The sequence below is a fragment of the Dipodomys spectabilis genome, unplaced genomic scaffold (assembly GCF_019054845.1).
Source record: "Dipodomys spectabilis isolate Male_0828 unplaced genomic scaffold, ASM1905484v1 ptg000528l, whole genome shotgun sequence".
NCBI classification, from domain to species: domain Eukaryota; kingdom Metazoa; phylum Chordata; class Mammalia; order Rodentia; family Heteromyidae; genus Dipodomys; species Dipodomys spectabilis.
This window is the reverse complement of record NW_024871205.1, coordinates 647872-669723: the sequence shown is the minus strand read 5'-3', so window position 1 is coordinate 669723 and position 21852 is coordinate 647872. Positions and strand designations below refer to the sequence as shown.

At 60.0% G+C, this 21852-nt stretch overlaps 1 protein-coding gene across 5 annotated transcripts in view; it reads right to left on the bottom strand.

The window, feature by feature from the left end:
* Positions 1-4426: 4426 nt before the first annotated feature.
* Tenm2 (teneurin transmembrane protein 2) overlaps positions 4427-21852 on the bottom strand; it is a 634115-nt gene continuing 616689 nt past the window's right edge. For all 5 annotated transcript variants that reach the window (XM_042670218.1, XM_042670217.1, XM_042670219.1 and 2 more), the window contains 9 exons: positions 20952-21184; positions 20657-20811; positions 18442-19316; positions 16037-16212; positions 13897-14132; positions 9683-9979; positions 7171-8785; positions 6321-6451; positions 4427-5188 (listed from right to left, as the gene is read on the bottom strand). In XM_042670218.1, the coding sequence (XP_042526152.1) occupies positions 4427-5188; positions 6321-6451; positions 7171-8785; positions 9683-9979; positions 13897-14132; positions 16037-16212; positions 18442-19316; positions 20657-20811; positions 20952-21184 (4480 nt within the window). The remainder of the gene's footprint in view (positions 5189-6320; positions 6452-7170; positions 8786-9682; positions 9980-13896; positions 14133-16036; positions 16213-18441; positions 19317-20656; positions 20812-20951; positions 21185-21852) is intronic.

The following is a 21852-nucleotide window of genomic DNA, read 5'->3' as shown; positions in this document are numbered from 1 at the left end:
GCACGCCCCGCGCGTCTGTTCTTTCGGTGGTTCTGGGGTGTGAACGCAGGGCCTCACGCGTGCCCGGCAGGCGCACTGCCGCTGGAGCCGCGCCACCGGCCCCTTTTTACCTTTAGTTATTTCAGAGAGAAGTTTGGCTGCTTTGGCTGAGAACGAGAGAGCTTATGTATAAAAGCCTCCCGCTTCTAGAGTGAGCCACCGCATCCCAGATTCCACGTGGACATCGGGACTCCCTACCTGGGTGTCCAGGCCGGCTTCGGCCTGTGCTACCTGATCTCGGTCTTTCACACTGCCACCGGCATTACAGATGTGTGCTACCCTACGCAGCCTTGGTCCATAGGGTTAGGCCTGAATTGTCCATCGCTGGGTGTCAAAATGCCCGTGTCCCCGAGGTCCCCAGTGGAAGCTTCTCTTCACGACCACCCTCTTCCCTCCCTTCCACGCCCAGGCTGCTGGGCTCTGGGAAATACTCCTGACTCCTGGTGCCAACCAACGCCCCTATTACGACTGGTTTCAAGCCTCCAGCTTGCGGCCCCTCCCTGATGGCAAAAGGTCAGAACCTCGCAAAGGTCCTGGGGCAGGGCCTGCTGGTCTCCCTCGGGGAGGGTCGTGGCTGCTCCCGCAGCCGGTGAAGGGCCTGAGCGGGGCTGAGATGGGGGTGGGGGTGGGCTGCGATGGTGGGCAGGGATTTTCTACCCAGGGGAAGCTTTGCAATGAACGCGGCTTCTCCCCTCCCCCGCGATGGCTGGCGTTAGGAGGTGTCTCAGGCCTCCGGAGGGGCAGGGTTCAAACACACGGTGGATTAGACGGCCATTTCTGCTCACACCTGTCCCTCCTCCCTTCTTCAGTGAGTGCAGGAAGAACCCCCCCCCCCCCCACCGTCCTTTGTTTCTGAGACAGAGTCTCCTCAGCCTCCTCCATGCCGGGATGACAGGTGAGCGCTACCACACCAGACCGCGGCATTCATATCAACTCGGCCCGGGAGCCCAAGCGGGGCGCTCCTGTACCCAGAGTCCTCGGTACCATCACACACACGCACACACACACACACATGCACACACACGGCACACACGGGCACACGCACGTGGCACACCGGGCACACAGGCCCACCTGCTCAAGCCAGGGCTTATGGGACCCTGCACGGGGGCTGTCACCCGCCTGTGTGTGTGTGTGTGTGTGTGTGTGTGAGACTCCCCCCGTCCTGGGCAGGCCCTGGGCACCACCCCACCCTGCACGCAGCCTCGGCCTCCTGGCTCGGCCCCGCTGGCCAGCCCAGTTGCGGGCCACACCGGCCCTGGCTCTCCTCAGTGCCTCTTCCTCCCGATGCCTGGGCCTCTGGTTGGACGGCGGCAGCCGCTGCGTGTGCCGGTGCTGCCATCTGGTGGCCACAGGCAACCCCCGCACCCAAGGAGGAAGGAGGAAGGGACGGCGGACAGGTGGGGCCTGTTTTGGCCCTGGCCGGCAATGCGGCGCCCTCCCCTCTACGTGCCCCCCTCCCCCCCCCCCCCCCCCCGTTTACAAGGACCCTACCCTACGCACGTACCTCTGGGTCTTGTCAGAGAATGTCCCCCTCCTTGGGCGGATCTGCGGTCACCCGATGCTGTGGGGTGGGGGGCTCCTCGCCTCTCCCCTCCTCCCCTCCCCACGTCCCCCACCCAGTGGGAACTCACCCAGGGAACTTTGCACGGATACACCAATAGCCAGCCAGCTCCCCAGCCTGCCGAGCTAGGGCTGGGCCACGGCGTCCCTCCTCCTCTCTCCTCTCCCTCTGTCTTGTCTCTCCCTCCCTCTCCGGTCCCCCCTTCCCACCTGGGTCTCCCAGGTGCGGGGATTTCAGGGTATCCCGCCATCTCTCTGTGTTCTGGCTGTGCTGGGGACGGGGCCTGGACCCCACTCCAGCCGCCCAGGGGACGGGGGCGTGAGTGGTTCTGGCCTTGCGCTTTCTCCCCTTCTCTCCGGTTTAGTTTTTGCTTGGCTCCCATGGCCCCTGCCTCCTGCCCTTCCCACCAGGGGTTCGAGACCAGCCTCCACAGCCTGACCGCCTGGGCAGCCCAGGCTGGGAGCGGGGCCTGCACCTGGCCGCTGCTTCCCGCGTCTGAAGTCAGACGGCTGCGCTGCCTCCCGTCAGCCCATTTGTGACGGGGTGGGGGAGCTGGACACCCCAAAACTTAGCCGAGGCCTTGGCACCCCAAAGGACACTACCGAACAGATGAAGGGGAGAACGGGGTCCCCCGCCCCCAGCACTGCGGCCAGCTCCAGTTCACCCAGCTGTCTGTCCACACCCCTCCAACTACGGGAAGTTCCCTCTACACCTGAGGTGCACACAGTGCTTGGGAGGCCCAAGCGGGCAAGTTTGGGGGTGCGCCGATGCGGCCTGGAGGTTTCCACCCGTGCACGGCCCAGCCCGAGGCTCCTCCCCAGCTACACCAGCCAACGCAGACTTCTGGCTGCCAGGGCCGGGCAGGTGGTGTGCTAACACTGAACCATGCCCCCACTCTGTTTTTGCTGATTATAATTAATATTATTACTGGCATCAAGGATTTGTCTGCCCGGGCTGGCTTTGAACCGCGATCCTCAGATTTCAGCCTCCTGAGTAGCTAGGGTAACAGGTGTGAGCCAGCTGCTCCTGGCTTTGCGATTGGACCTGCCCACCGTCTGCCTATGCTGAGCATCATTGGTGGGATGAGGGGTCCGTGTGTCTCTGGGCCCAGCCTCAAACTTCAATCAGGTCTCAGCCTCCCAAGTAGCCAGGGTTTACAGGCTTGAGCTCCTTTTCCCACTCAAAGCATCTCCACAGAAGCGCAGTGTCCACAGGAGTTTTAGAGACTTTATTTATGTATAAACCATTTAAACACTTTGTCATAAATTGTCTTTGCCTGTCCCTAGTCTTTGCTTAGCAGCAAATTAAAATTAATATAAAAACTCGATGAACAATTCATACATGTATATTACAAAAAAGTTCCTGTACCAAAGTTCTGATTAGACTTGTTGTGTTTTCGTGGTGTTTTTTTTTTCTTTTTTTTTTAACCTTTTAAAATTTTTTTTGTGTGTGTTTTTTTAACTTTTATTTAATGTATTTTTTTTTCTTTTCTCTCTCTCATGTGATTGTCTCAGTTTCTGGACCAAACAAACACACTAATATTGGAAGTCGGAAACAGTGGATGTGCCTCGTGGCACGCGTGGTATTTACAGGGCGGTCGGACGTGGTACCCGTTAGCAAGATTTACAACGCCCACCTCTACCGGAACTGATACCCACAAACTACGGTTTCTAAACAGACTACACCCTGTAACTGTGAATTACGGCCCACAATGGAATCTCCAAAGACAAAAAAGAAGAAAGAAAAGAAAAGAAAAGAAAAAAAAAAAGGAAAAAGGAAAGAGAAAAGAGTATGAGATTCATCTGCGGCGACTGGAAGCCGCCCCTTTTGAATTGAAATTTTACACTGTGCATTCACAGAGATCAGCGCAGGCCCGGCCGAGGGCGGCCCGGCCTGTCCAACGCCGAACGGTGGTGATTTTGCTTTGACTTGCGCTATTAATTGCTTTTGTTGTTTGTGGTGGTTTTCTTTTCTGTTTTTGTTTTTTGTTTTTTTGTTTTTTTTCCCCTTTGTGTGTGTTTTTTTTTCTTTAAAAAAAAAAAAGTATTTTCAGTGCTCACTCCTCCGCTCGGATCGTCTGCCCCCTCCCCCACCCCAGGCCCTAACACGCAGGAGTCGCCCCCAAAGTCATGGTTTGTTTAAATGCACCTGTATTTGCTTAAACGAAAACCTCACGTCTCTGTGTGTGTGTGTGTGTCTCTGTGTGTGTGTGTGTGTCTGTCTGTCTGCCAAGCAGTCTGAATGCATGTCCCTCCGCCGGTCAGGCGTCTGTGGACCACTCACGGGAGACTCGATGAGGTTTTGGAAGGTGGTCAGCGTTTGTTTGGTGGTGGTGGTGGTTGTGTGTGGGTTTTTGTTTGTGTTGTGTGTGTGTGTGTCTGTGTGTTTGCTCTTGCTTTTTGTGTTTTGTTCTTCTGTTCCTTTTGGATACTTCTGCGTCTCTTTGTTTTCTTGCTTTTTTTTTTGTTTGTTTTTTTGTTTTTAAAGGCCCCCCTCCCCCCAACAAGTGGGTCATTATCTCAGGGTAACTCGAGACGTGGTGTCTGCGTGCGTGTGTTTCTGTTCTGTTCGTTCAATTCATCCGATGGGTTGGTTTGGCTTCTGCCGCCGAGGTCGGCAGCCAGGTTTTTCTAATTCTACTTCGGGACGAGGGACATGGGTGCTTACGTAGCAGCATTGGAACTCAAAAAAATGTGAGCTTTCCCTGCCGCGCTCGCTCCCGAAGCAGCCCGGCCCCAGGGCCCTAGGTCTTCGCGTCTCCTTAGGAGAGGACCTCCCGGTATTCGGTGGAGCCACCCAGACAAGAGATGGCGGCGGGCGATCGTGTTACCTCCTGCCCATCTCGTTCTGTCTCAAGAACTGGATGTTGTTGGTGCTGTCCGCCAGCTCGGGGTACTGCTCCACGGGCAGGACGTAGTATCCCTCATAGCCCTGCACGCGGCCCGTGCTCAGCAGCTGCTGCCGCTCCCCCTCCGTCCACAGCCGGCTGCCTTCTCTCCCGTCCCTGGCCCTGTGCTGCTCCTTGGCCCACGCCGTGCCCAGCGCCCTCTGCCTGGCCTGGTCCAGCACGCGGGCTTTCTCCTCGTCCAGCGTGTCCGGGGTGAGGCCGTAGCGGATGCTCAGCAGTAGCGTGGAGTACTGGAACTCGATGTTGGTGAACCTGCGCGTCCGGCCGTTCACCAGCAGCGTGGGCTGAGACACGGTCACGTTCACCCCGCTCTCCAGCACCTTGCGGCCGGTCGTGGTGCCCAGCGTGACCAGGTCGCCGTCGGCCGCCCCGATCTTCACGAAGTAGTGCGTGTCTTTGCCGTCGATGCTGTAGTGCATCCTCTCCAGGTAGTAGGCGTTGTTCAGCACCGAGGCCACCTTGCGGCTGTCCTCGCTGGCCAGGCTGGACACCCCGGTGGTCACCCGCCCTTCTTTGATGGCGAACATGACGCCCTTGCCGATGATGGGCGTGGTGGTGGCGAACCAGTGGCCGGCCTTTTCCCGGATGCCGGCGTGCAGCCTCTTGGAGATGACCTGCCCCTCCAGGGCCATGAAGGCCTGGTTGTGTCTCTCTGTGGTCTGCTGGATCCCGGTGATGAGCTGTGGGGAACAGAGGACAGAGAGCTCACTGGGAGGACTGGACGGCTCGCTGGCTCCTTCTAGTGCCGGGCCCGCGCTAAGACCGCCCCGCCTCCTGCCGAGGGCCGGGAGGCCCTCACAGGCCCGGCATGTCCCCACCTGCCGGGGTCCTGGGACCCAGCAAGGCTACCCGAGCAGCTGTGAAGGCCACCTGGGTGCTCTGCACTGCTCTGGGGCCCGCGGCCTGCGTGGTCACTCCCTGCCGTCCTGGCAGTGTCCGTTGCTGCCCGGCCCAGGGCACCGTGTGGGCAACGTGGGATCTCAGGCTGCCCCCCAGGCCCCGGGCAGAGGCCTCGGGTCAGCCGGACACTGGTGGTGCTGTGGGCCCCCAGGCTTCTTTGTGGCTTGTTTTGGGTCTGTGGAGGAAGGGGCTGGTCATTTGCTCCAGGCCTTGATTTCTCCACTCGCAAGTGAGAATTGGCCTCCGGTGGAGGCCAGGGGGCAGGCTGGGATGAAGACCAGGCTGTATTCGGAAGGCCAGAGCCCCCCAGAGCGTGCCCCGCTCCAGGGCCCTCAGTGGCCAGTGCCCCTCCTCCTGTCTCCCTGGCCCTCCCCCCCCACCGTATGGGGTTGGGCTGAGCAGGGGTCCCTCCTTCCACCTGACCGGGCTGAGGCCCCAATGCACCCAGAGTGGATCTGACTGCGTCCGCATCCCCGGAGAGACGGGAGTGCACAGACCGCTCTGGCAGATGTGCTGCGTGTGTCTTTACCCTGCCTGGGTTTTATGTAGGGCGTAAAAACGTTCTTCAGTGGGACAGAAAGTGCAAACCACGGTTTTATGACGTCCCATAAATGCCGCAGGGTGGGGGTGGGGGGCTGTGATCTCACAGGCCCTGCAGATGGTGGGGCTGCTGTGAGATTTCTCCGCGCGGCTGTAAATCAGGGAGCGACAACTCCAGGGTGTCCGCCCAACAGGTTAAGGAGTCCCCAATTATGGTAATCATGGAGGCTGGGAAGAAATACGGGCTGCAGCCGGCAGGGAGACAGGAGACGGCCGGCCAGGCTTTCCTGGGAGGCCCGGCTGTTATACCGGTGGCTTTTATACCCAGCTTGTGTGTCCCCACACCCTCTGCCCTGAGCGACGCTGTCTTACCTGCCCCGTCTCACTCGCCTGACTCTCGGACAGCTCATAGGGAGGAGGCACGAAGTACATTTTGGCTCTGGGGAAGCCGGGGATTATATTGCTGAGCTGAAACCCAAACATCACAAGCCAGCTTTTCACATCTGCGGGAGGGAGAACACAACAACAGAGATTTCTGAACTCCTGGCAGGCAGACAGCACGCCGGGGTGGATCCCGGGGTGGGGGGAGGGGCACCCAGAGTTGCTGTACCTGGGTCCCCGAACCCTCCTCCTGTCCTTCCCAACTGGGCCAATCGCCAACCGTGGCGTTGTGATGGAGGCCAGTGCTGGCTAGAGGTGGGTGGAGTGGCACCAGAAAAAGCTAAGGGACCGTCAGATCCCAGGCCCTGAGTTCGAGTCCCGAGACTGGCATGCACTGTGCACACACACACACACACACACAGAGACATGCGCACATGTGCACACACATTGCATACATACACAGGCCTTGCCTTTTATTTTATTATTGCTATTGTTATTATTATATTCTTATTTTGGCTGGGAGCAGCCGCAATCTTTCTAGAACAGCTGAGATGATAGGCCTGTGTCACCACACCCGGGGTTTTCGTTGTTGTTGAGACGGAGACATCTCAACCTTTCACTACCCCTGGGTTGGCCTCAAACCCAGATTCTCCTGGTGTTGGTCCTCCTCCTGAGTGTCTGGGATTACAGGCGTGAGCCACCAGGCCCAGTCTATTCTCCTAGGGACTGTCGGGCTGTGCCACATCTCCGGAGGCCCCTTGTGTGCTGGGCCCCCTCTGCCGGCTCCCGGGGGTCCGGTGTCCCTCCCCCACCCCCTGGGGCGCCCCCCCCGGCCCCTCACCTGTCACGTAGTTCTTCAGGTCCAGCTCGTTGCTGAGGGGGTTGTTGCCCTTGAACATGTACAGGTTGAAGGGGACGGGCTCTCGGCCCACCGCCTTCCACATGGCATAGTCCGGGGACGTCCAGCGTCCGGCCAGCACGTCGTAGTCGCGCTGCGTGAAGTGCACCAGTTTGGTGAGCGGGTCGTACAGGCCCCCGTGGAAGCCGATGACCATCTGGAAGTCGGGGTTGGAGTCGTGGTACACCTCGCCGTAGGCCGTGTACTGCAGCTGCTTCATCATGAACCCGTTGATGCTGAACACGGCCAGCGGCGTCCCCGTGTTGTCGGATGCCACGTAGTACTCCTCGCCGCTGCTGCTCTCCATGGCGAAGAGGTGGCCCTGCAGGTCGTAGTAGAGCGAGGTGATCTCGGAGTTGGAGTGGTTGTAGACGTGGGTGACGCGCGTGGGGTTGTAGAGGTCGGAGTAGAAGTACTGCAGGTGGTGGCCCAGGTTGGTCTTGTAGGAGGCCCGGCGGCCCACGCCGTCGTAGCGGTACTGCACGCTCCAGCCGCTCGCCTTGTTGTAGGCGCGGGTCAGGAGGCCCTTGGAGTTGTACTCGAACACGTCGGCGCCGCGCTGGCACAGGTAGCCGTCCTCGTCGATCTTGTACTGCACGTCGCCCAGCCGGGTGATGCGGTCCCGCAGGTCGTAGCGCAGCGGCATCAGGCGCACGCTGTTGCCGGGGTTGAGCAGGTGCAGGTTGCCGTTCAGGTCGTAGCTGTAGCGCCAGGTGGGCCGGTCGTTGACGGCCACGCTCTGCAGCTGCCCGTCGCCATCGTAGTCGTAGGTGTACTTGGTGGTGTTGGCGTAGGGCCCCAGCTTGAGCTCGCGCTTCACCACGCGGCCCATGCTGTCGTACTGCACCGTCATCCAGTACATGAGCGAGCGGAACATCTCGTACTGCACCTCCTTGATGCGCCCGTGCGTGTCGAAGTGCTTGCTCAGCGTCATCACCGCCGTGGTGATGATCTGGTTCACGTCGTAGTAGATCACGCCGAACTTGCCGAAGTGCTCCACCTTGCCCGAGATCTCGTCGTAGCGGTACAGGTCCACGGGCAGCGGCGTCTCGCTGATGACCGGCTTGATGCTGGCGATGCGGAAGCTGTTGTCGTGGTAGGTGTAGTCGAAGCGCGCGTTGATCATGCCTTCCTCCGAGAAGCGGTAGATCTGCTTGTCCACCAGCGGCCCCACTTTGCGGTAGCGGATGGTGCAGGAGAAGCCGCCGCTCTGCAGGTTGACCATCTTCAGCACGCCCGTGGTCTCGTCGTAGCCGAAGGTGACCGCCGTGCTGTCGTACACGATCTCCGACAGCTTGGATAGCTTCCCGTAGCGGTAGAACACCTGGCGGCCCGTGCCCAGGAACGACGTCTTGAGGATGCGCCCGTCATCGCTGTAGTCGAAGATGACCGACGCGTTGCTCTCCGGCGGGTTGTAGATGTTGCGGATGTAGCCCACGGAGGTGTGCGTGGACACGCTGTGGCGGGCCACGCTGGGCATGGTGACGGCGTGCAGGCGGTCCGACGCGTCGTACTCGAACACGTACTGCCTCTGGCTCTGCAGGAGCAGCACCATGGACTGCGGGGGGGGGGGGGGGCGGCGCAGGTGAGCGGGCGGCCGCGGGGCTCCCGCTCCCCCTCACCCCCCGGGGCCCGCTGGAGAGGCCATGCGGGGAAGGGGTGATCAGCACAGACCTCACGGGGGCCCTCAGGGACGGGGGAGGGGGCGGTGGTGGTGGAGAAGAGGAACTGAACTCTGCGGGTCTGGGGTAGGGCCTGAGAATCTGCATTCCCAACTCCAGAGAGGAGGCCTTGGGAGATGGAGAAATGGGTGGGGGTGGTGCCAGCCCCCCACTTGCTGATGGAGGGTGCCAGGCCTGTCCAGGGGCCGGCACGCACCCCAGCGGCACCCACCCCCTTTTCCAGGGAGCTCTGCCCTCTGCAGGGAGTCACCTGCATGCGCGGGATGCGGGGGAAGTTCCCTCCCCGTGGCCTGTCTTTGGGCAAGCTGGCCACGTGCTGGCTCGAGCCAGCCACGCAGCCCTGGGGAGGGAGTCGCGGCTTCAGTATTATCTTGGGGGAGTGAAATCAGACGATCTTATTTATTTTAGCCATCGCTGAGCGTCTCAAAATCTCCCCACCTCTTTCTTTCTATACAATGGTGCTAGGCTCTGAGCTGCATTTTCCTTCAGAAATTTTCTCCATCGTGGGAAGGAGAGCGGGAGGGTGAGAGGGACCAGGAGAGGCATCTCACAGTGAGGGACTTCAGACTAGCTCAACGAGGGACAGGATGCCCTGGGACAGGACGCCGCAGGTACAGGACATGTCAGGGGTCAGGATCCCCCAGAGGCAGGGCGCCGGGGGACAGGACGTGTCGGGGGTCAGGATCCCCCAGGGGCAGGGCGCCGGGGGACAGGACGTGTCAGGGGCCAGGATCCCCCAGGGGCAGGGCGCCGGGGGTCAGGTGGGCGCTCACCTTGTCCAGGTAGGAGTAGCTCCACACCTTGCCGTCGGCGAACATGCGGGAGACCACGCGGCCCTGCTTGTCGATGTCGATCTTCTCGCTCATGGCGCCCCGCTGCAGGCCGGCCAGGCGGCCGTTGAAGAAGTAGGAGACGTTGACGGCGGCCAGGCCGCTGCTGGGCAGCCAGAGGAAGGGGCGGCCGGCCTGGTCGTAGATGATCCTCAGCGTGAACTTGCGGTGGTCGTCGTACACCTTCTCCGTGCGGATGTTGCGGTCGTAGTCGATGGACAGGAGGTTCCGGCCGTGGACCTGGGGGGACACAATGGGCACTGTGGCTTCAGAGATGCGGTCCGGCCGGCGGCAGCCCCCCAGTCTGGGGCTGGGGCGGCGTGGACGCGCGGTTGGTGGTGGGATGTGTGCGGGGCCCTGGGATGAGCCGAGCCTGCGGAGGGTGGCGTGGGGGCTGGGTGGGGGCTGCTGTACCATCCCCGGGGTGCCCACACCCTGTGGAACGCGAGGACACACCGCATGGTGGACCGTGGCGGCCCTGCTCACAGTTGATTTGTTTTTCAGCCGTGGGGCTGGAACCCGGGGCCTGGGCGCTGTCCCTGCGCTCTGCAGCTCAAGGCGCGTGCTCTACCGCAGGAGCCACAGCGCCACTTCTGGTTTCCGGAGTGGTTTATTGGAGATGAGAGTCTCAGGGACTTTTCTTGCCCGGGCTGGCTTTGAACCGCGGTCCTCAGATCTCAGCTTCCTGAGCAGCTGGGGCCACAGGCATGAGCCACCGGCTGTCACCAGGCCTGCACCCGCTAGACGCAGGGGATTTTGCACACGTGCTGGCTCGCTCGCCGCTTTGGTTGGGATTTGGAGGCTGAGAGTTTGGAGTTTTCTGAACAGAAGCTGGGGTTCTCACGGGGGAGGTGCCCTGGGAAGACCGGCTCACTGACACTGAGCAGCGGAGGCGCCGGTGGGGCAGGGCTCACAACCGGCCCGTCCCCGGGGTGTTTACCCAGCATTCACTGCGGGCACAGGGGCGTTGGTGCGCCGCCCTGGGAAGGCGGTGTGCGCTCCGCACAGACCACGGGTGGCGCCATGCTGAGATTCCAGGAGGCGCAGAGCAGAGGAGGCCCGGCCACCGCCCGCCACGCCAGCCCCGTGGCCTCTGACCCCTGGCTGGATGCGTAGGCCGGGTGCTCACTCCTGGAACTGTGGCATGTCTCTGTAATTTCACGTTTTTGGGCAGTTTCTAGGCTTTGGACTTAAGAGCTGGTGCTCTGCCTCTTCAGCCGTGGCTCTGGACTTTTGCCCTTTAGATAAGACTTCAGTAGTGGACGCTCATGTTTTTGTTGGCGATCTGCCTGCTGATCCCCCGCGTAGCTGGGATTACAGGCGGGCACCACTGTGCCCGGCCTTTGGGGCACCTTCACCTATTGCTAGAAGCGAGAGCTTAATACTGCCAGTTGGGGTTAACTTCGGAGATGTGAAATTTCTAGAAAACGCCCAATGTCTCTAATAATTAAATAAAATAAATTCACCAGGGTGCTGGAGAGCTCGGGTCAGCCGGAGCCAATTTGGCCACCAGGGGCTGGGGTGTGGGGTGTGTAGTGAGACCCTTGGACTTGCAGGCTGCGGTGAGTGAGGTCTCAGCGCCGATGCGTGACTTTTGAGGTGCGCAGCCCCCCAGTTTGGAGCGTGTGGGGGCTTTGAGTCACTCTGTTCTCTTGTTCCGAATTAAATGATCTCTCTAGCAATACTTAAATTAACCCTGAGGCTTCCTGGAGAATACAGAAGTTATTTGGGATTATTTTCACCGCCATGCTCAGCGCAGTTCTCTTCCTCTCTGGCGCGGTAGGAGTTCGGGGCTAGAGAAACCAGGTTTTGAATTCATATACTTTTGCGTTTGTAAGGAAGCCATTAGTTTTAATTATCAGGCATGGCCCTTGGCCTGGCTTCCCGGGTGAGTAAAACTCAGCGATTCAAGCCGCTTTTATTTGTGCGGAGGGTACACTGGGGGAAGTGCTCTCCTGCCACCGTGGAACTGCCCGGAAGGTTTCCGTCAGGCCCAGCCCAGGCCTGCCACCAGGAGGCAGGAAACTGGCTGTGGGAATGGCCCGGCTCGGCCTCGACTCTCACTCAGCTCCCAGGGGTGAGGACCAGTGCGGGTGATTGGAGGAGGCGCTGTAACACAGCGGGAGACATTTCAGATGGACACCGCTGCCAGCGAGCAGTGGGCGTGGGGAGCCAGAGAAAGAGGCGGGAGGGAGGCGCGTGGGACCGCGGGCCAGGTGCTGCAGAAGCCACTTTCACAGAGCCCCAGGGCCAGGGGGTCTGCGCTGCGCGGTGTCCTGAGATTCCAGGGCCCATTTGTTACCTGGTTGCTGCTGGTCCCTGACCGTTACATGCTCACAGGGCCCTGTCAGCATAATCTCACTAGAACTAGACTATGAATTACTGGCCACATCTCTCTCTCTGTCTCTCTCCTGTATACTCAGTAAACACCCTCAGAACAAATGGAAAAAAGCGTGGCGCCCTGTTGGACCGTGGGGAAGGACTGGAAAGTGGGGGGCAAGGCCGGCCGCCAGCCGTCTGTCTCCCAAGTGTGAGGATCCAAGGCGCTCTGGGTCCGTCCGGCCCTCCCCTCTTCCCAGGGCTCCCCTGTAATTTCCGGGACTTTCTTTCATTTCATTCACTAACCAGTTTATGAACTGAATTAAAATAAATGAGATGCAAATAAATTCCAGGCTTTCTCCCTCATTTTCAAATTACATTCTCAGTCCACTCAACCTGTTATAATCTCAGAGTGATTTTCATTTAAGAGAGCTAAATGGATTTGTGATTATTGTTACAGGAGCGAACCCCAGACAATTAAATGTTGAGGTGTTGGTGGAGAAACCTCGCTTCGGATTTGCATAAACAAGATGCCAGCCGGCGGGCCCTGGCAGAAGCTCCGCGCGCGTGGCCCTGTGCGCGCACCCCGTGTCCACTGCCCACGGCAGGTAGCGCCATGGGCGCCCCGGTGCCGGCCGGCTTGGCGTGGGGGCCATTCTACGCGAGGGCCGCGGTGCTCTTTGTTTTGAGTCACAACGCGTAACTGGTTGATCAGAGAGAAGACCAGACGATGACTTATAATCAACTTCCGCGGTACAGGGTGTCAAGAATCAATTATGCAGCCCTGAAATCCAGCCACGAGGGGTTTCGCGGCTAATCTCGTTCCGTTAGCATCGTTGGAACCAGGAAAGAAAGCTCTGGATAAAGCCTGACACCCAGAGGAAACCCAGCCAGGCCCGGGCGGGTGGCGGTGTGTCCTGGGGGCTCTACCTGTCCAGGTGTGTGTTGAAACTTACCATTGTCAGGTACCAGAGGCCTATAATCCCAGTTACTCAGGAGGCAGAGATCTGAGGATCTCGGTTCAAAGCCAGCCCGGGCAGGAAAGTCTGTGAGACTCTTATCTCCAATTTTCTGCCAGAAAATTGGAAGTGGCGCTGTGGCTCAAGTGGTAGAGCGCTCGCCTTGAGCTGAAGAGCGCAGGGACAGTGCCCTGGCCCAGAGTTCAAGCCCATGACAAAAAAAAACCCCAGACGTGGTCCTGTGGCTCAAGTGGTAGAGCACTAACTAGTCTTGATCACAAGAGTTCAGGGACAGCACCCAGGCCCTGAGTTCAAGCCCCAGGACTGGAAAAAGGCTATTACTCAACTTTAGCCTACACAAGTCTTCCTGTGGGATTTCAAAGTGGTTTTGTTTTTGTTTATTTGCCAGTCCTGGGGCTTGAACTCAGGGCCTGGGCGCTGTCCCTGAGCCTCTTTGTGCTCAAGGCTAGCGCTCTACCCCTTGAGCCATGGCGCCACTTCCGGCTTTTTCTGTGTATGTGGTGCTGAGGAATCGAACCCGGGGCTTCATGCGTGCCAGGCGAGCGCTCTGCCCCTGAGCCACCTTCCCAGCTGGATTTCAAAGTTTTACACTCTTTTGTGTGTTTCATGGTTCAGCTTCTGGCTGCGGCTCGTGTTGATCTCTGAATGAACGTGTGTGCGCACGTGTGTGTGCGTGTGTGTGCGTGCCTGGGGGGGGGGTGGACACAGACTGCAGGCTGCAGCCCAGGGCCCGGCGCCTGCCGTCAGCACACACCAGGGCTAGACAGAGGCTGGGGTCAGCCCCGGATCTGGGGAGGCGCGTGCCAGGCAGGGTTGGGGCCGCGTGTGTCAGCACCACGCGGGGTCGGGGCCGCCTACCCGGAGCTTCCTGCCGAAGATGGTGACTTTGCCTTTGACCTGCTCCTTCCTCAGCCGCCACTCGATGGAGTTGAGGCCGTTGTCGGTGGGCAGCGAGATGTTGCAGCGGCTGATGGTGGGCGTGACGGCGCCGGCCAGGACGTGCGGCTCGCTGTGGAAGCTCACGCCCATGCCGTTGGCATACATCACCCGCAGCGTGCCGTTGTTGTACAGCTGGTAGCTGTTCCGCACTTGGTCTGAGGGGCGGGGTGGAGCAGAGGGGACGCACGGGACCGTGCGGTTAGGCCGGCGTGTGCGGGGCCGTCCCGTTCCCCCCGGGGTCTGCCTGCACCTGGGGGGGGTGGTCAGCACGGGGTCAGCTGGCGTGGGGCCAGCGCACGGGAAATACACGCACACGAGCTGCTGCGGGAGCAAGGATGCCTGAGATTCCTCTTGTGCTCGCTGCAGGCCGTGCGGGAGATGTCTACCGCCCGCACAAGGCGTGTCAGTCAAACTCCACAACTTCCACATGGACAGCCATCTCTATATCCATCAACGTACACATACGCACACACATGCACGTAGAGGTGTGTGTGTACATATATGCATTATAGCTTATATATATATAAAAGATAAATGAAAGGAAGAGAACTTTAACTTTTCTTCCTCTTGACCACCCAAGGCTGGTGGTCGGGCCATGGATCGGATCAAAAAAATAATGCAGAGGGGACAAAAAGCCGCCTTCTGTCTGTCTCTGTCTCTCACTGTCTCAGTCTCTGTCTGTCTTTGCCTCTGTCTGTCTCTGTCTCTGTCTCTCTGTCTCTGTCTCTCTCTGTCTCTCTGTCTGTCTGTCTGTCTGTCTCTGTCTCTCTCTGTCTCTGTCTCTTACTGTCTCTGTCTGTCTCTCTGTCTGTCTGTCTGTCTCTGTCTGCCACACACGTGTGTTGGTGCTGGGCATGTGCACCTTCCTCACGGATCTCCATGGGTCAGACGACCTGGGCCTGGAGGAGGTGGGAGGGTGAATCTGGGTTCCTCTCTGGGCCGGGGCACTTGGGGGTGCAGGGCTGGCCCCCAATGCTGGCTTTTGGGGGCATGACGGGGGGTGGCTGAGGCCACCGGCCGGCCCCCACGTCATTCGTCATGGGGCCCAGCGGAAGGACAGTCACGGCGGCAGGCAGAAAGGTCACCATGTATCCACCGAGGTGACACTGCGTCCTGGGCCCGCGCCGGCCCCGCCCACCCTGTATCTTCACTAAAAGGAAAATGAACCCGAGAGTTTCCTCACAGCCTCTCAGCCTCTCCTGGCTGCCGGCCCTGAGCCGAGGATGGCCGCCGGGCTGGGCAGACGCCTCGGGACTCTCGGCCTGGCGGCAGATCGCCAAAGGACCGGGTCCAGAGGTCATCGGGGAAGACGCGCTTGCAGCTGAGCTCGGAAAGGGAGCGGCAGAGCTGGGGACCACCCGGCGGCCCCCACGAGCAGCAGGAACTGGGGGAGAAACTGCGGCAGAGGCGCTGATGGACAGTTGGCGTGGGAGAGAGGACTCGTCCCAGGAACGGAGCACTTCCGGGGAAGCAGACACGGCTCGGCCCCCAGGCCTCGGCTGCGGGCCCGCAGCTTCCCGGAGTCTATCATCCCCATCAGCTGTGATCAGCCACAGGACTGGGGGCTGAGCCCGGGGCCAAACTCTGCTTGCTGGGCAAGTGCTCTACCGCTCGAGCTATGCTTCCAACCTAACTTTTTTTTCTTTTGGGCTAGACCTGCAACTTGAACTCAGCTTGGGTGCTGCCTCTCGGGGATCCCCCCTACCCCCCAGGCAAGTGCTCTACCACTTGAGCCACACAGAGCTCTGGATTTCTGGTGAGTCACTGGAGATCAGTCTCCCCGTCTTTCCTGCCCCGGCTGGCTTTGAACTGCGTTCCTCGGATCTCGGCCTCCCGAGCAGCTGGGGTGACAGGCGTGAGCCCCCTGGCACCTGACTTTCCAGCACAATTCTTAACCACGGTGACCTCATTCTGGGACCCTGGGGTCTGAGCTCCGCGCCTGGTGCTTGCAGGCCGGGCTGGATGCCGCCCGCCCACCTGCAGAGCTGCCCTGCTGTGAACAAGAAGGGGAGCTGAGGGTCGCGGGGGGGGGGGGGGGGAGGGGGAAGGCGGGGCTCACCTTGCACCACTGTGTACGAAGCTTCCACCGAGGAGAGGTTGGTGACCACGGTGACATCGTCATCCCGGTTGGAGTTCTCGATGTCGATGGTGATGGACTTCTCCATCTCCCGGTGCAGGCTGGTGACCACGCCGGTGGGGCGCGTCACGTTGGTCAGCCGGCCCTCATGGTCGTAGCTGGAGGGAGGGAGCGTGGGGTGGAGTCACATCCAGCCAGGTGGGTGTAGGGAGGGTCGGGGTCAGGGTCAGTCCGGCCTCCCTCCCCCAGGTGACCCGGCCTTGGCTGAGCTGTGTGTGGGGGGAAGGAAATCTGGGGGGGTTCTGGATCAAGTTCACCTGTGGCTCATCTGCTCATGGTGGGTCGGGGCTGAAGGGTGGCACTTGGGGGGGGGGCCCCCGTGAGCATCTCAGAAGCCTGAGCTGTACTGCCCGCCCTGAGACACAAGGCCGAGCCGGGGAGCGCAGTGCTGGCAGCTGCCACCAGGTGGCAGCAGCTTCCTTCTGCTTGAAGGTGAGACTTGGGAGCCATTCATGGCCTTCTGTTCTTTTCTCTTGCTCCCCCCCCCCCACCCCCACACACACACTCCTTCTCTTTGGGATATCCCCTCCCTTAATTTACTAAATTCAGCGATAAGGATCAGCGAGGGCCCAAGCCGGTGGCTCACACCTGTCATCCTAGCTACTCACGAGGTTGAGATCTGAAGACCACTGTTTGAAGCCAGCCCGGGCAGGAAAGTCCATGAAACTCTGATCTCCAATGAACCAGCAAAAAACCAGAAGTAGAGCTGTGGCTCAAGTGGTAGAGTACCAGCCTTGAGCGGATAAAAAACCAGGGCCAGTGTCCAGGCCCTGAGTTTAAGCCCCAGGACTTAGCTTGCTCCTTCACCACTACGGAGACCCAGCTATGTGCAGACTCTACTTGGGGGCCGCCGGGGACCGGCATTATTTCATGGGTTAGTACTATGGAAGGCTGGAGACTTGGGGTGTGAGATAAGCAGGAGGGGAAACTCGGGCGGCCCTCGCAGCTTTCTCTGAATTGATTTGCTTCTGCTGAGGAGGACGTTCAGAGTTTAGCTTCCTGTCTGCAATCATGTGTGCCGCTGGACCTACTGAAAATTACGGGGAGCCCCACTGGGAGCCCCCACACCCAGGGCAGTCATGCATAATCAATCCGGATAATCAGCACCTGTCTCCCCGGGGCGTGCCCAATATCCTGAGATCCAAATGCAGGCAGACAACAGGAATTCCCAGTGCTGGCAGAGACCCCAGAGAGGAGAGAGGAGACTGGGGGGGGGGTGGGAGAGGGAGACGGGGGGGGGGGAGAGGGAGGGGGGAGAGCGAGCTAGAGAGAGGGGAGAGAGAGCCAGGGAGAGGGACAGGAGAAGAGAGAACCCAAATATCCTGAGATCCCAAAACTTATTAAAGTCAAGAAGACAAGGTTACTAAGCAGTCCACTCTCTCTCTCTCTCTCTGTGTCTGTCTGTCTGTCTGTCTCTTTCTGTCAGGGCCTGGGTGCTGTCCCTGAGCTTTTTTTGCTCAAGGCTAGCGTTTTACCACAGAGCCACTTCTGGTTTTTGTTGTTGTTGTTGTTCATTGGGGATAAGAGTCTCATGGATTTTCCTGCTTGGGCTGGCTTTGAACTGTGATATCCAGACCGCGGCCTCCTGAGTAGCTAGGATTACAGGCACGAGGCACCAATGCCTGGCCAGCAGTATTCTTCTTGTGCTAATCTTGGGACTCGAACTCAGGGCCTGGGTGCTGTCCCTGACCTTTTGTCCTCAGGACTAGCACTACCACTTTGAGCCATAGCTCCACTTCTGGCTTTCGGATGGTTAATTGGAGATAAGAGTCTCATGGATTTTTTTCTGGCTTCAAACCACGATCCTCAGATCTCAGCTTCTAAGTGGCTAGGATTACAGGTGTGAGCCACTGGTTCCCAGTTCCTGAGCTTCTTGTGCTCAGGCCTAGCTCTCTACCGCTTTGAGCCATGGCTCCACTTCTGATTTTCAGGTGGCTAATGGGAGATGAGAGTCTCACGGACTTTCCTACCCGGGCTGGCTTCGAACTGCGATCCTCAGATCTCAGCCTCCTGAGTAGCTGGGATGACAGGCGTGAGCTACCTGTGCCCAGCCAGCAGTTCGCTTTTCGTGCCAGTCCTGGGACTTGAACTCAGGGCCTGGATGCTGTCCCTGAGCTGCTTTCGGTCAAGGCTAGCTCACTCTCTACCACTTGCGCCACGGCTTCACTCTAGTGGTTTGGCGGCTAGTGGGAGAGGAGAGAGTCTCAGGGATTCTTCCCACCCGGGCTGGCTTTGAATCGCCATCCTCAGATCCCAGCCTCCGGAAGGGCCGGGGTGATGGGCGTGAGCCCCCGACCGAGCGGCCCTGAGGAGCAGGCGGCACTCACTCGTAGAAGGTGGTCCAGCCGGTCTCGTCGCTCTTGGTGGTGAGCAGGCCGGTGTTCCCGTCGTAGGTCATGAGGCCCAGCTCGAGGTTCTGCGTGGACACCGCCTTGAGGCTGCCGTGGGTGCCCACGGTGAGCGTGACGATCTGGTTGTCGGGCATGAGCAGGTGCCGGGGCGTGCCGCTGCTGTCCCGGCGGATCTTCAGGGAGTTGCCGTTGTTGTCCACCAGCTCGGCGACGTGGTTGTCGGGGCTGTAGGTGAAGTTGTACAGGTACTCGCCGGTCACCAGGCTCATGGTGTACTGGTGGATGCCGTCGGCGTTGAACACGTACAGCTCCTGCTCGCCGGGGGAGGCGGCCTCGTACTGGTTGAAGGCGTTCAGCACGGGCTTGTTCTTGCTGACCGCCCGGATGCGGATGTTGCCCAGGTCGGCCACGTAGACCGTGCCGTCGGGGGCCACGGCCAGGGAGGACGGGGAGTTGAGGATGGCGTCGGTGGCATAGGCATCGTCGCCCGCGTAGCACACGCAGTTCACGTCGTTCTTGCAGTCGCAGTCGGAGGCGGCGCCGGCCAGCAGGCAGATCTCCCCGTTGGTGGTGACCTGGCGCAGCCGGTTGATCTTCTTCTCGTCCGTCTCGGTGATGTAGAGCACGCCCGTGTGCGACACGGCGATGGCGCTGGCGGACTCGAGCGCCGAGTGGATGGCCAGTTTGCTGAGCGAGTAGTCGATGCCCGGGACCTGGCAGTGCATGGGCCGCCCGGCGATCACGCTCACCTGGTGGTTCTCTGTGATCCGGAGGATGACGTTGTTTTCTAGAAGATACAGGGAATTGTCCATGGGGTTCACGGCCAGGTCTGTGGGCCACTCCAGGCGTACCTGGGGAGGGACAGGGCGGGTTAGAGACTGGGCTGCCATCCGGCTGACATGACGGCGGTGGGGGGGGCACCCTAGCTTTCTTCTTTTGTGCCTGGCCTGGGACTTGAACTCAGGGCCCAGGTGCCCTCCTTGAGCTGGTTTTTTGTTTTTTGTTTTTTTGCTCAAAACTGGAGCTCTACCACTTGACAACAGCTCCATTTCTGCCTTTTTGCTGGTTCACTGGAGATAAGAGTCACGGGGACTTTTTTCTTTGTGCCCGGGGCTGGCTTTGAACTGTGATCTTGAGATCTCGGCCTCCTGAGCAGCTAGCATGACAGGCATGAGCTGCCCGTGCCACTAGCGTTTAGCAGGCACACTGTGAGCCATCCAGAACGGCTGGCTGTGTGTGTAACAGAGAAGACACACTCGACAAACGTGGCCAGCTCTGCCCACGGGGCCACGTGTCAGCCCTGTGTGTGTGTGTGTGTGTGTGTGTGTGTGTGGCATTTCACACACAGCTGCGCGGGGGCCAGAGCCGCCTGTCTAGGCGCTGCCCAGGCAGAAAACCGTGAGCCACGAGGGGAGCCCCGTGTCCACACCACGTGAGGGGCTGCGGGGCCCCAGCCGAGGATAAAGGACAGCGTGGTGCCACTGCCACTGCTGCTGCTAAGGGAACAGCACACTGGGGCTGGCCCAGGATTAAGGGAGGGAGGCCCTGCAGACTCGGGGTGCTGGGCTTTGGAGGGGCCTGTCCTCTGTGGGCACTGGGGGCATCTGCCACAAGCTGGGCTAGGGCTGCAATGCAGCGGGTGGGCTCACACCAGCAGGGGCAGGGCTTCCTCCGCCCGCCTCACAACCCCTCCTGCAGGGGAGCAGAGGAGGAGGTACAGGGCCCCCCATCAGTCACCATCCCGCCACTTGTTGGAGCATCCCTCCCCCCTCCCTGTCCCTACCTTCTTCCTTCTTTCCCTCCTTCCCTCCTCCCTTGTCTCCCCTTTCTTTTCCTCCTTCCTGCTCTCCCTCTGTCCCTCCCTCCTTCCCTCTGTCCCTCCCTTCTTCCTTTTTTCTCGCCCTCCCTTCCTCCTCCCTTCCTTCCTGCCATCCCTCTTTCCTTCTTTCCCCTCTTTTCTCCTTCCTTCCCCTTCCCTCCCTCTTTTCCTCTCCTCTCCCCTCCTTTCCTCTCTCTCCTCCCCCTTCCCTCCCACCTGTCCCTTCCGGGTCCATCTTGCTGCCCGGTGGCCCCGGGTCTCCAGCAGGCGGGTAGGCAGTGCTGGGGTCTTCACCCCTCCCCCCCGCACACCCCCCCGTCTCCTCCCAGCACGCAGGCAGGGGTGGGTGGGGGCGCAGGGGGAGGGCCCCACCTGAGCCACGTCCATGCTGGAGTCACAGCTGAGGGGCCGGACGGCGGTGAGGTCGTTGGAGCCGAGCAGGGTGGAGATGATCCCGTTCTGGTCCACCTTGCGCACCATGGTGGCGTCCACGAAGTACATCAGCCCGTTCTTGTCCACGGCGATCCCTAGGCCAGACGCGGGGTTTGGGTGAGGGGCGGGCTCTGCGGAGGGCGGGGCCCGGGCCTGGGGTGGGGGTAATGATGGTGGAGGCCGGCATGAGCTGAGGCTGGGGGTGGTGTGGGTGGGGTGGGGAGGGGACCTCTACCTCTGGGGCTCATCAGCGTGGCCTCCACCGCCTTGCCTCCGTCGCCGCAGCGGGCCTCATCGAAGGGCAGGCACTGCTCGCCCGTGCCGGCCACCACCTCCGAGTTCCCTGCCAGGTCCTTGGCTCCGCTCAGAGACCGGACACGGTAGATCCGGCGGCTGTTGGTGTCGGAGACGAAGAGCGAGCCGGACACGGGGTCCACGGCCAGGTAGTACTTGTGCGCCGGGTTGTTGCTTTAGACAAAGCAGCAGAGGGAGAGGAGATGAGGAAGGGTCCCGGGGCTGGTGTGTGTGTGCATGTGTGTGTGCACACGTATGTGTGTGTGCACGACAGACAGCCTCTTCCTGTCCCTGGGCTCTGCCCACTTTAGTGAACTGGAAAGCAAGGGCGCTCTGCTCAGTGTTCTGACCTCCAGTCACGCCCAACTCCCTCACGCTGTCAAGGAATCTAGCCATCTCCCACCGGAAAGACCCCCCCGTTTGATCCTGTTTATTTTTGTGCCTGTGCTGGGGCTTGAACTCGAGGCCGGGGCGCTGTCCCTGAGCTTTTGTGTTCAAGGCGAGTGCTCTACTACTCGAGCCATGGCGCCACTTCCGGCTCTTCTGGTGGTTCATTGGAGATGAGAGTCTCAGGGACTCTTCTGCCCAGGCTGGCTTCGAAACTGAGATCCTCAGAGCTCAGCCTCCCGGGCAGCTGGGATTACAGGCGTGTGCCACAGCCGTGGGGTAGAGCAGCTTTCAGCGCTGACGTGAGCGCAGGGTCTCTGGTCGGGCTTCGAAGGGCTGGGACAGGAGAGGGAGGTGTTGGGTGTTTCTATTTATCCAGTAGACATTAGCAGGCAAATGGCTAATTAAGACACTACCATTTGGGTTCTTTTCCAATTTAAGGAAAAAAAAAATAA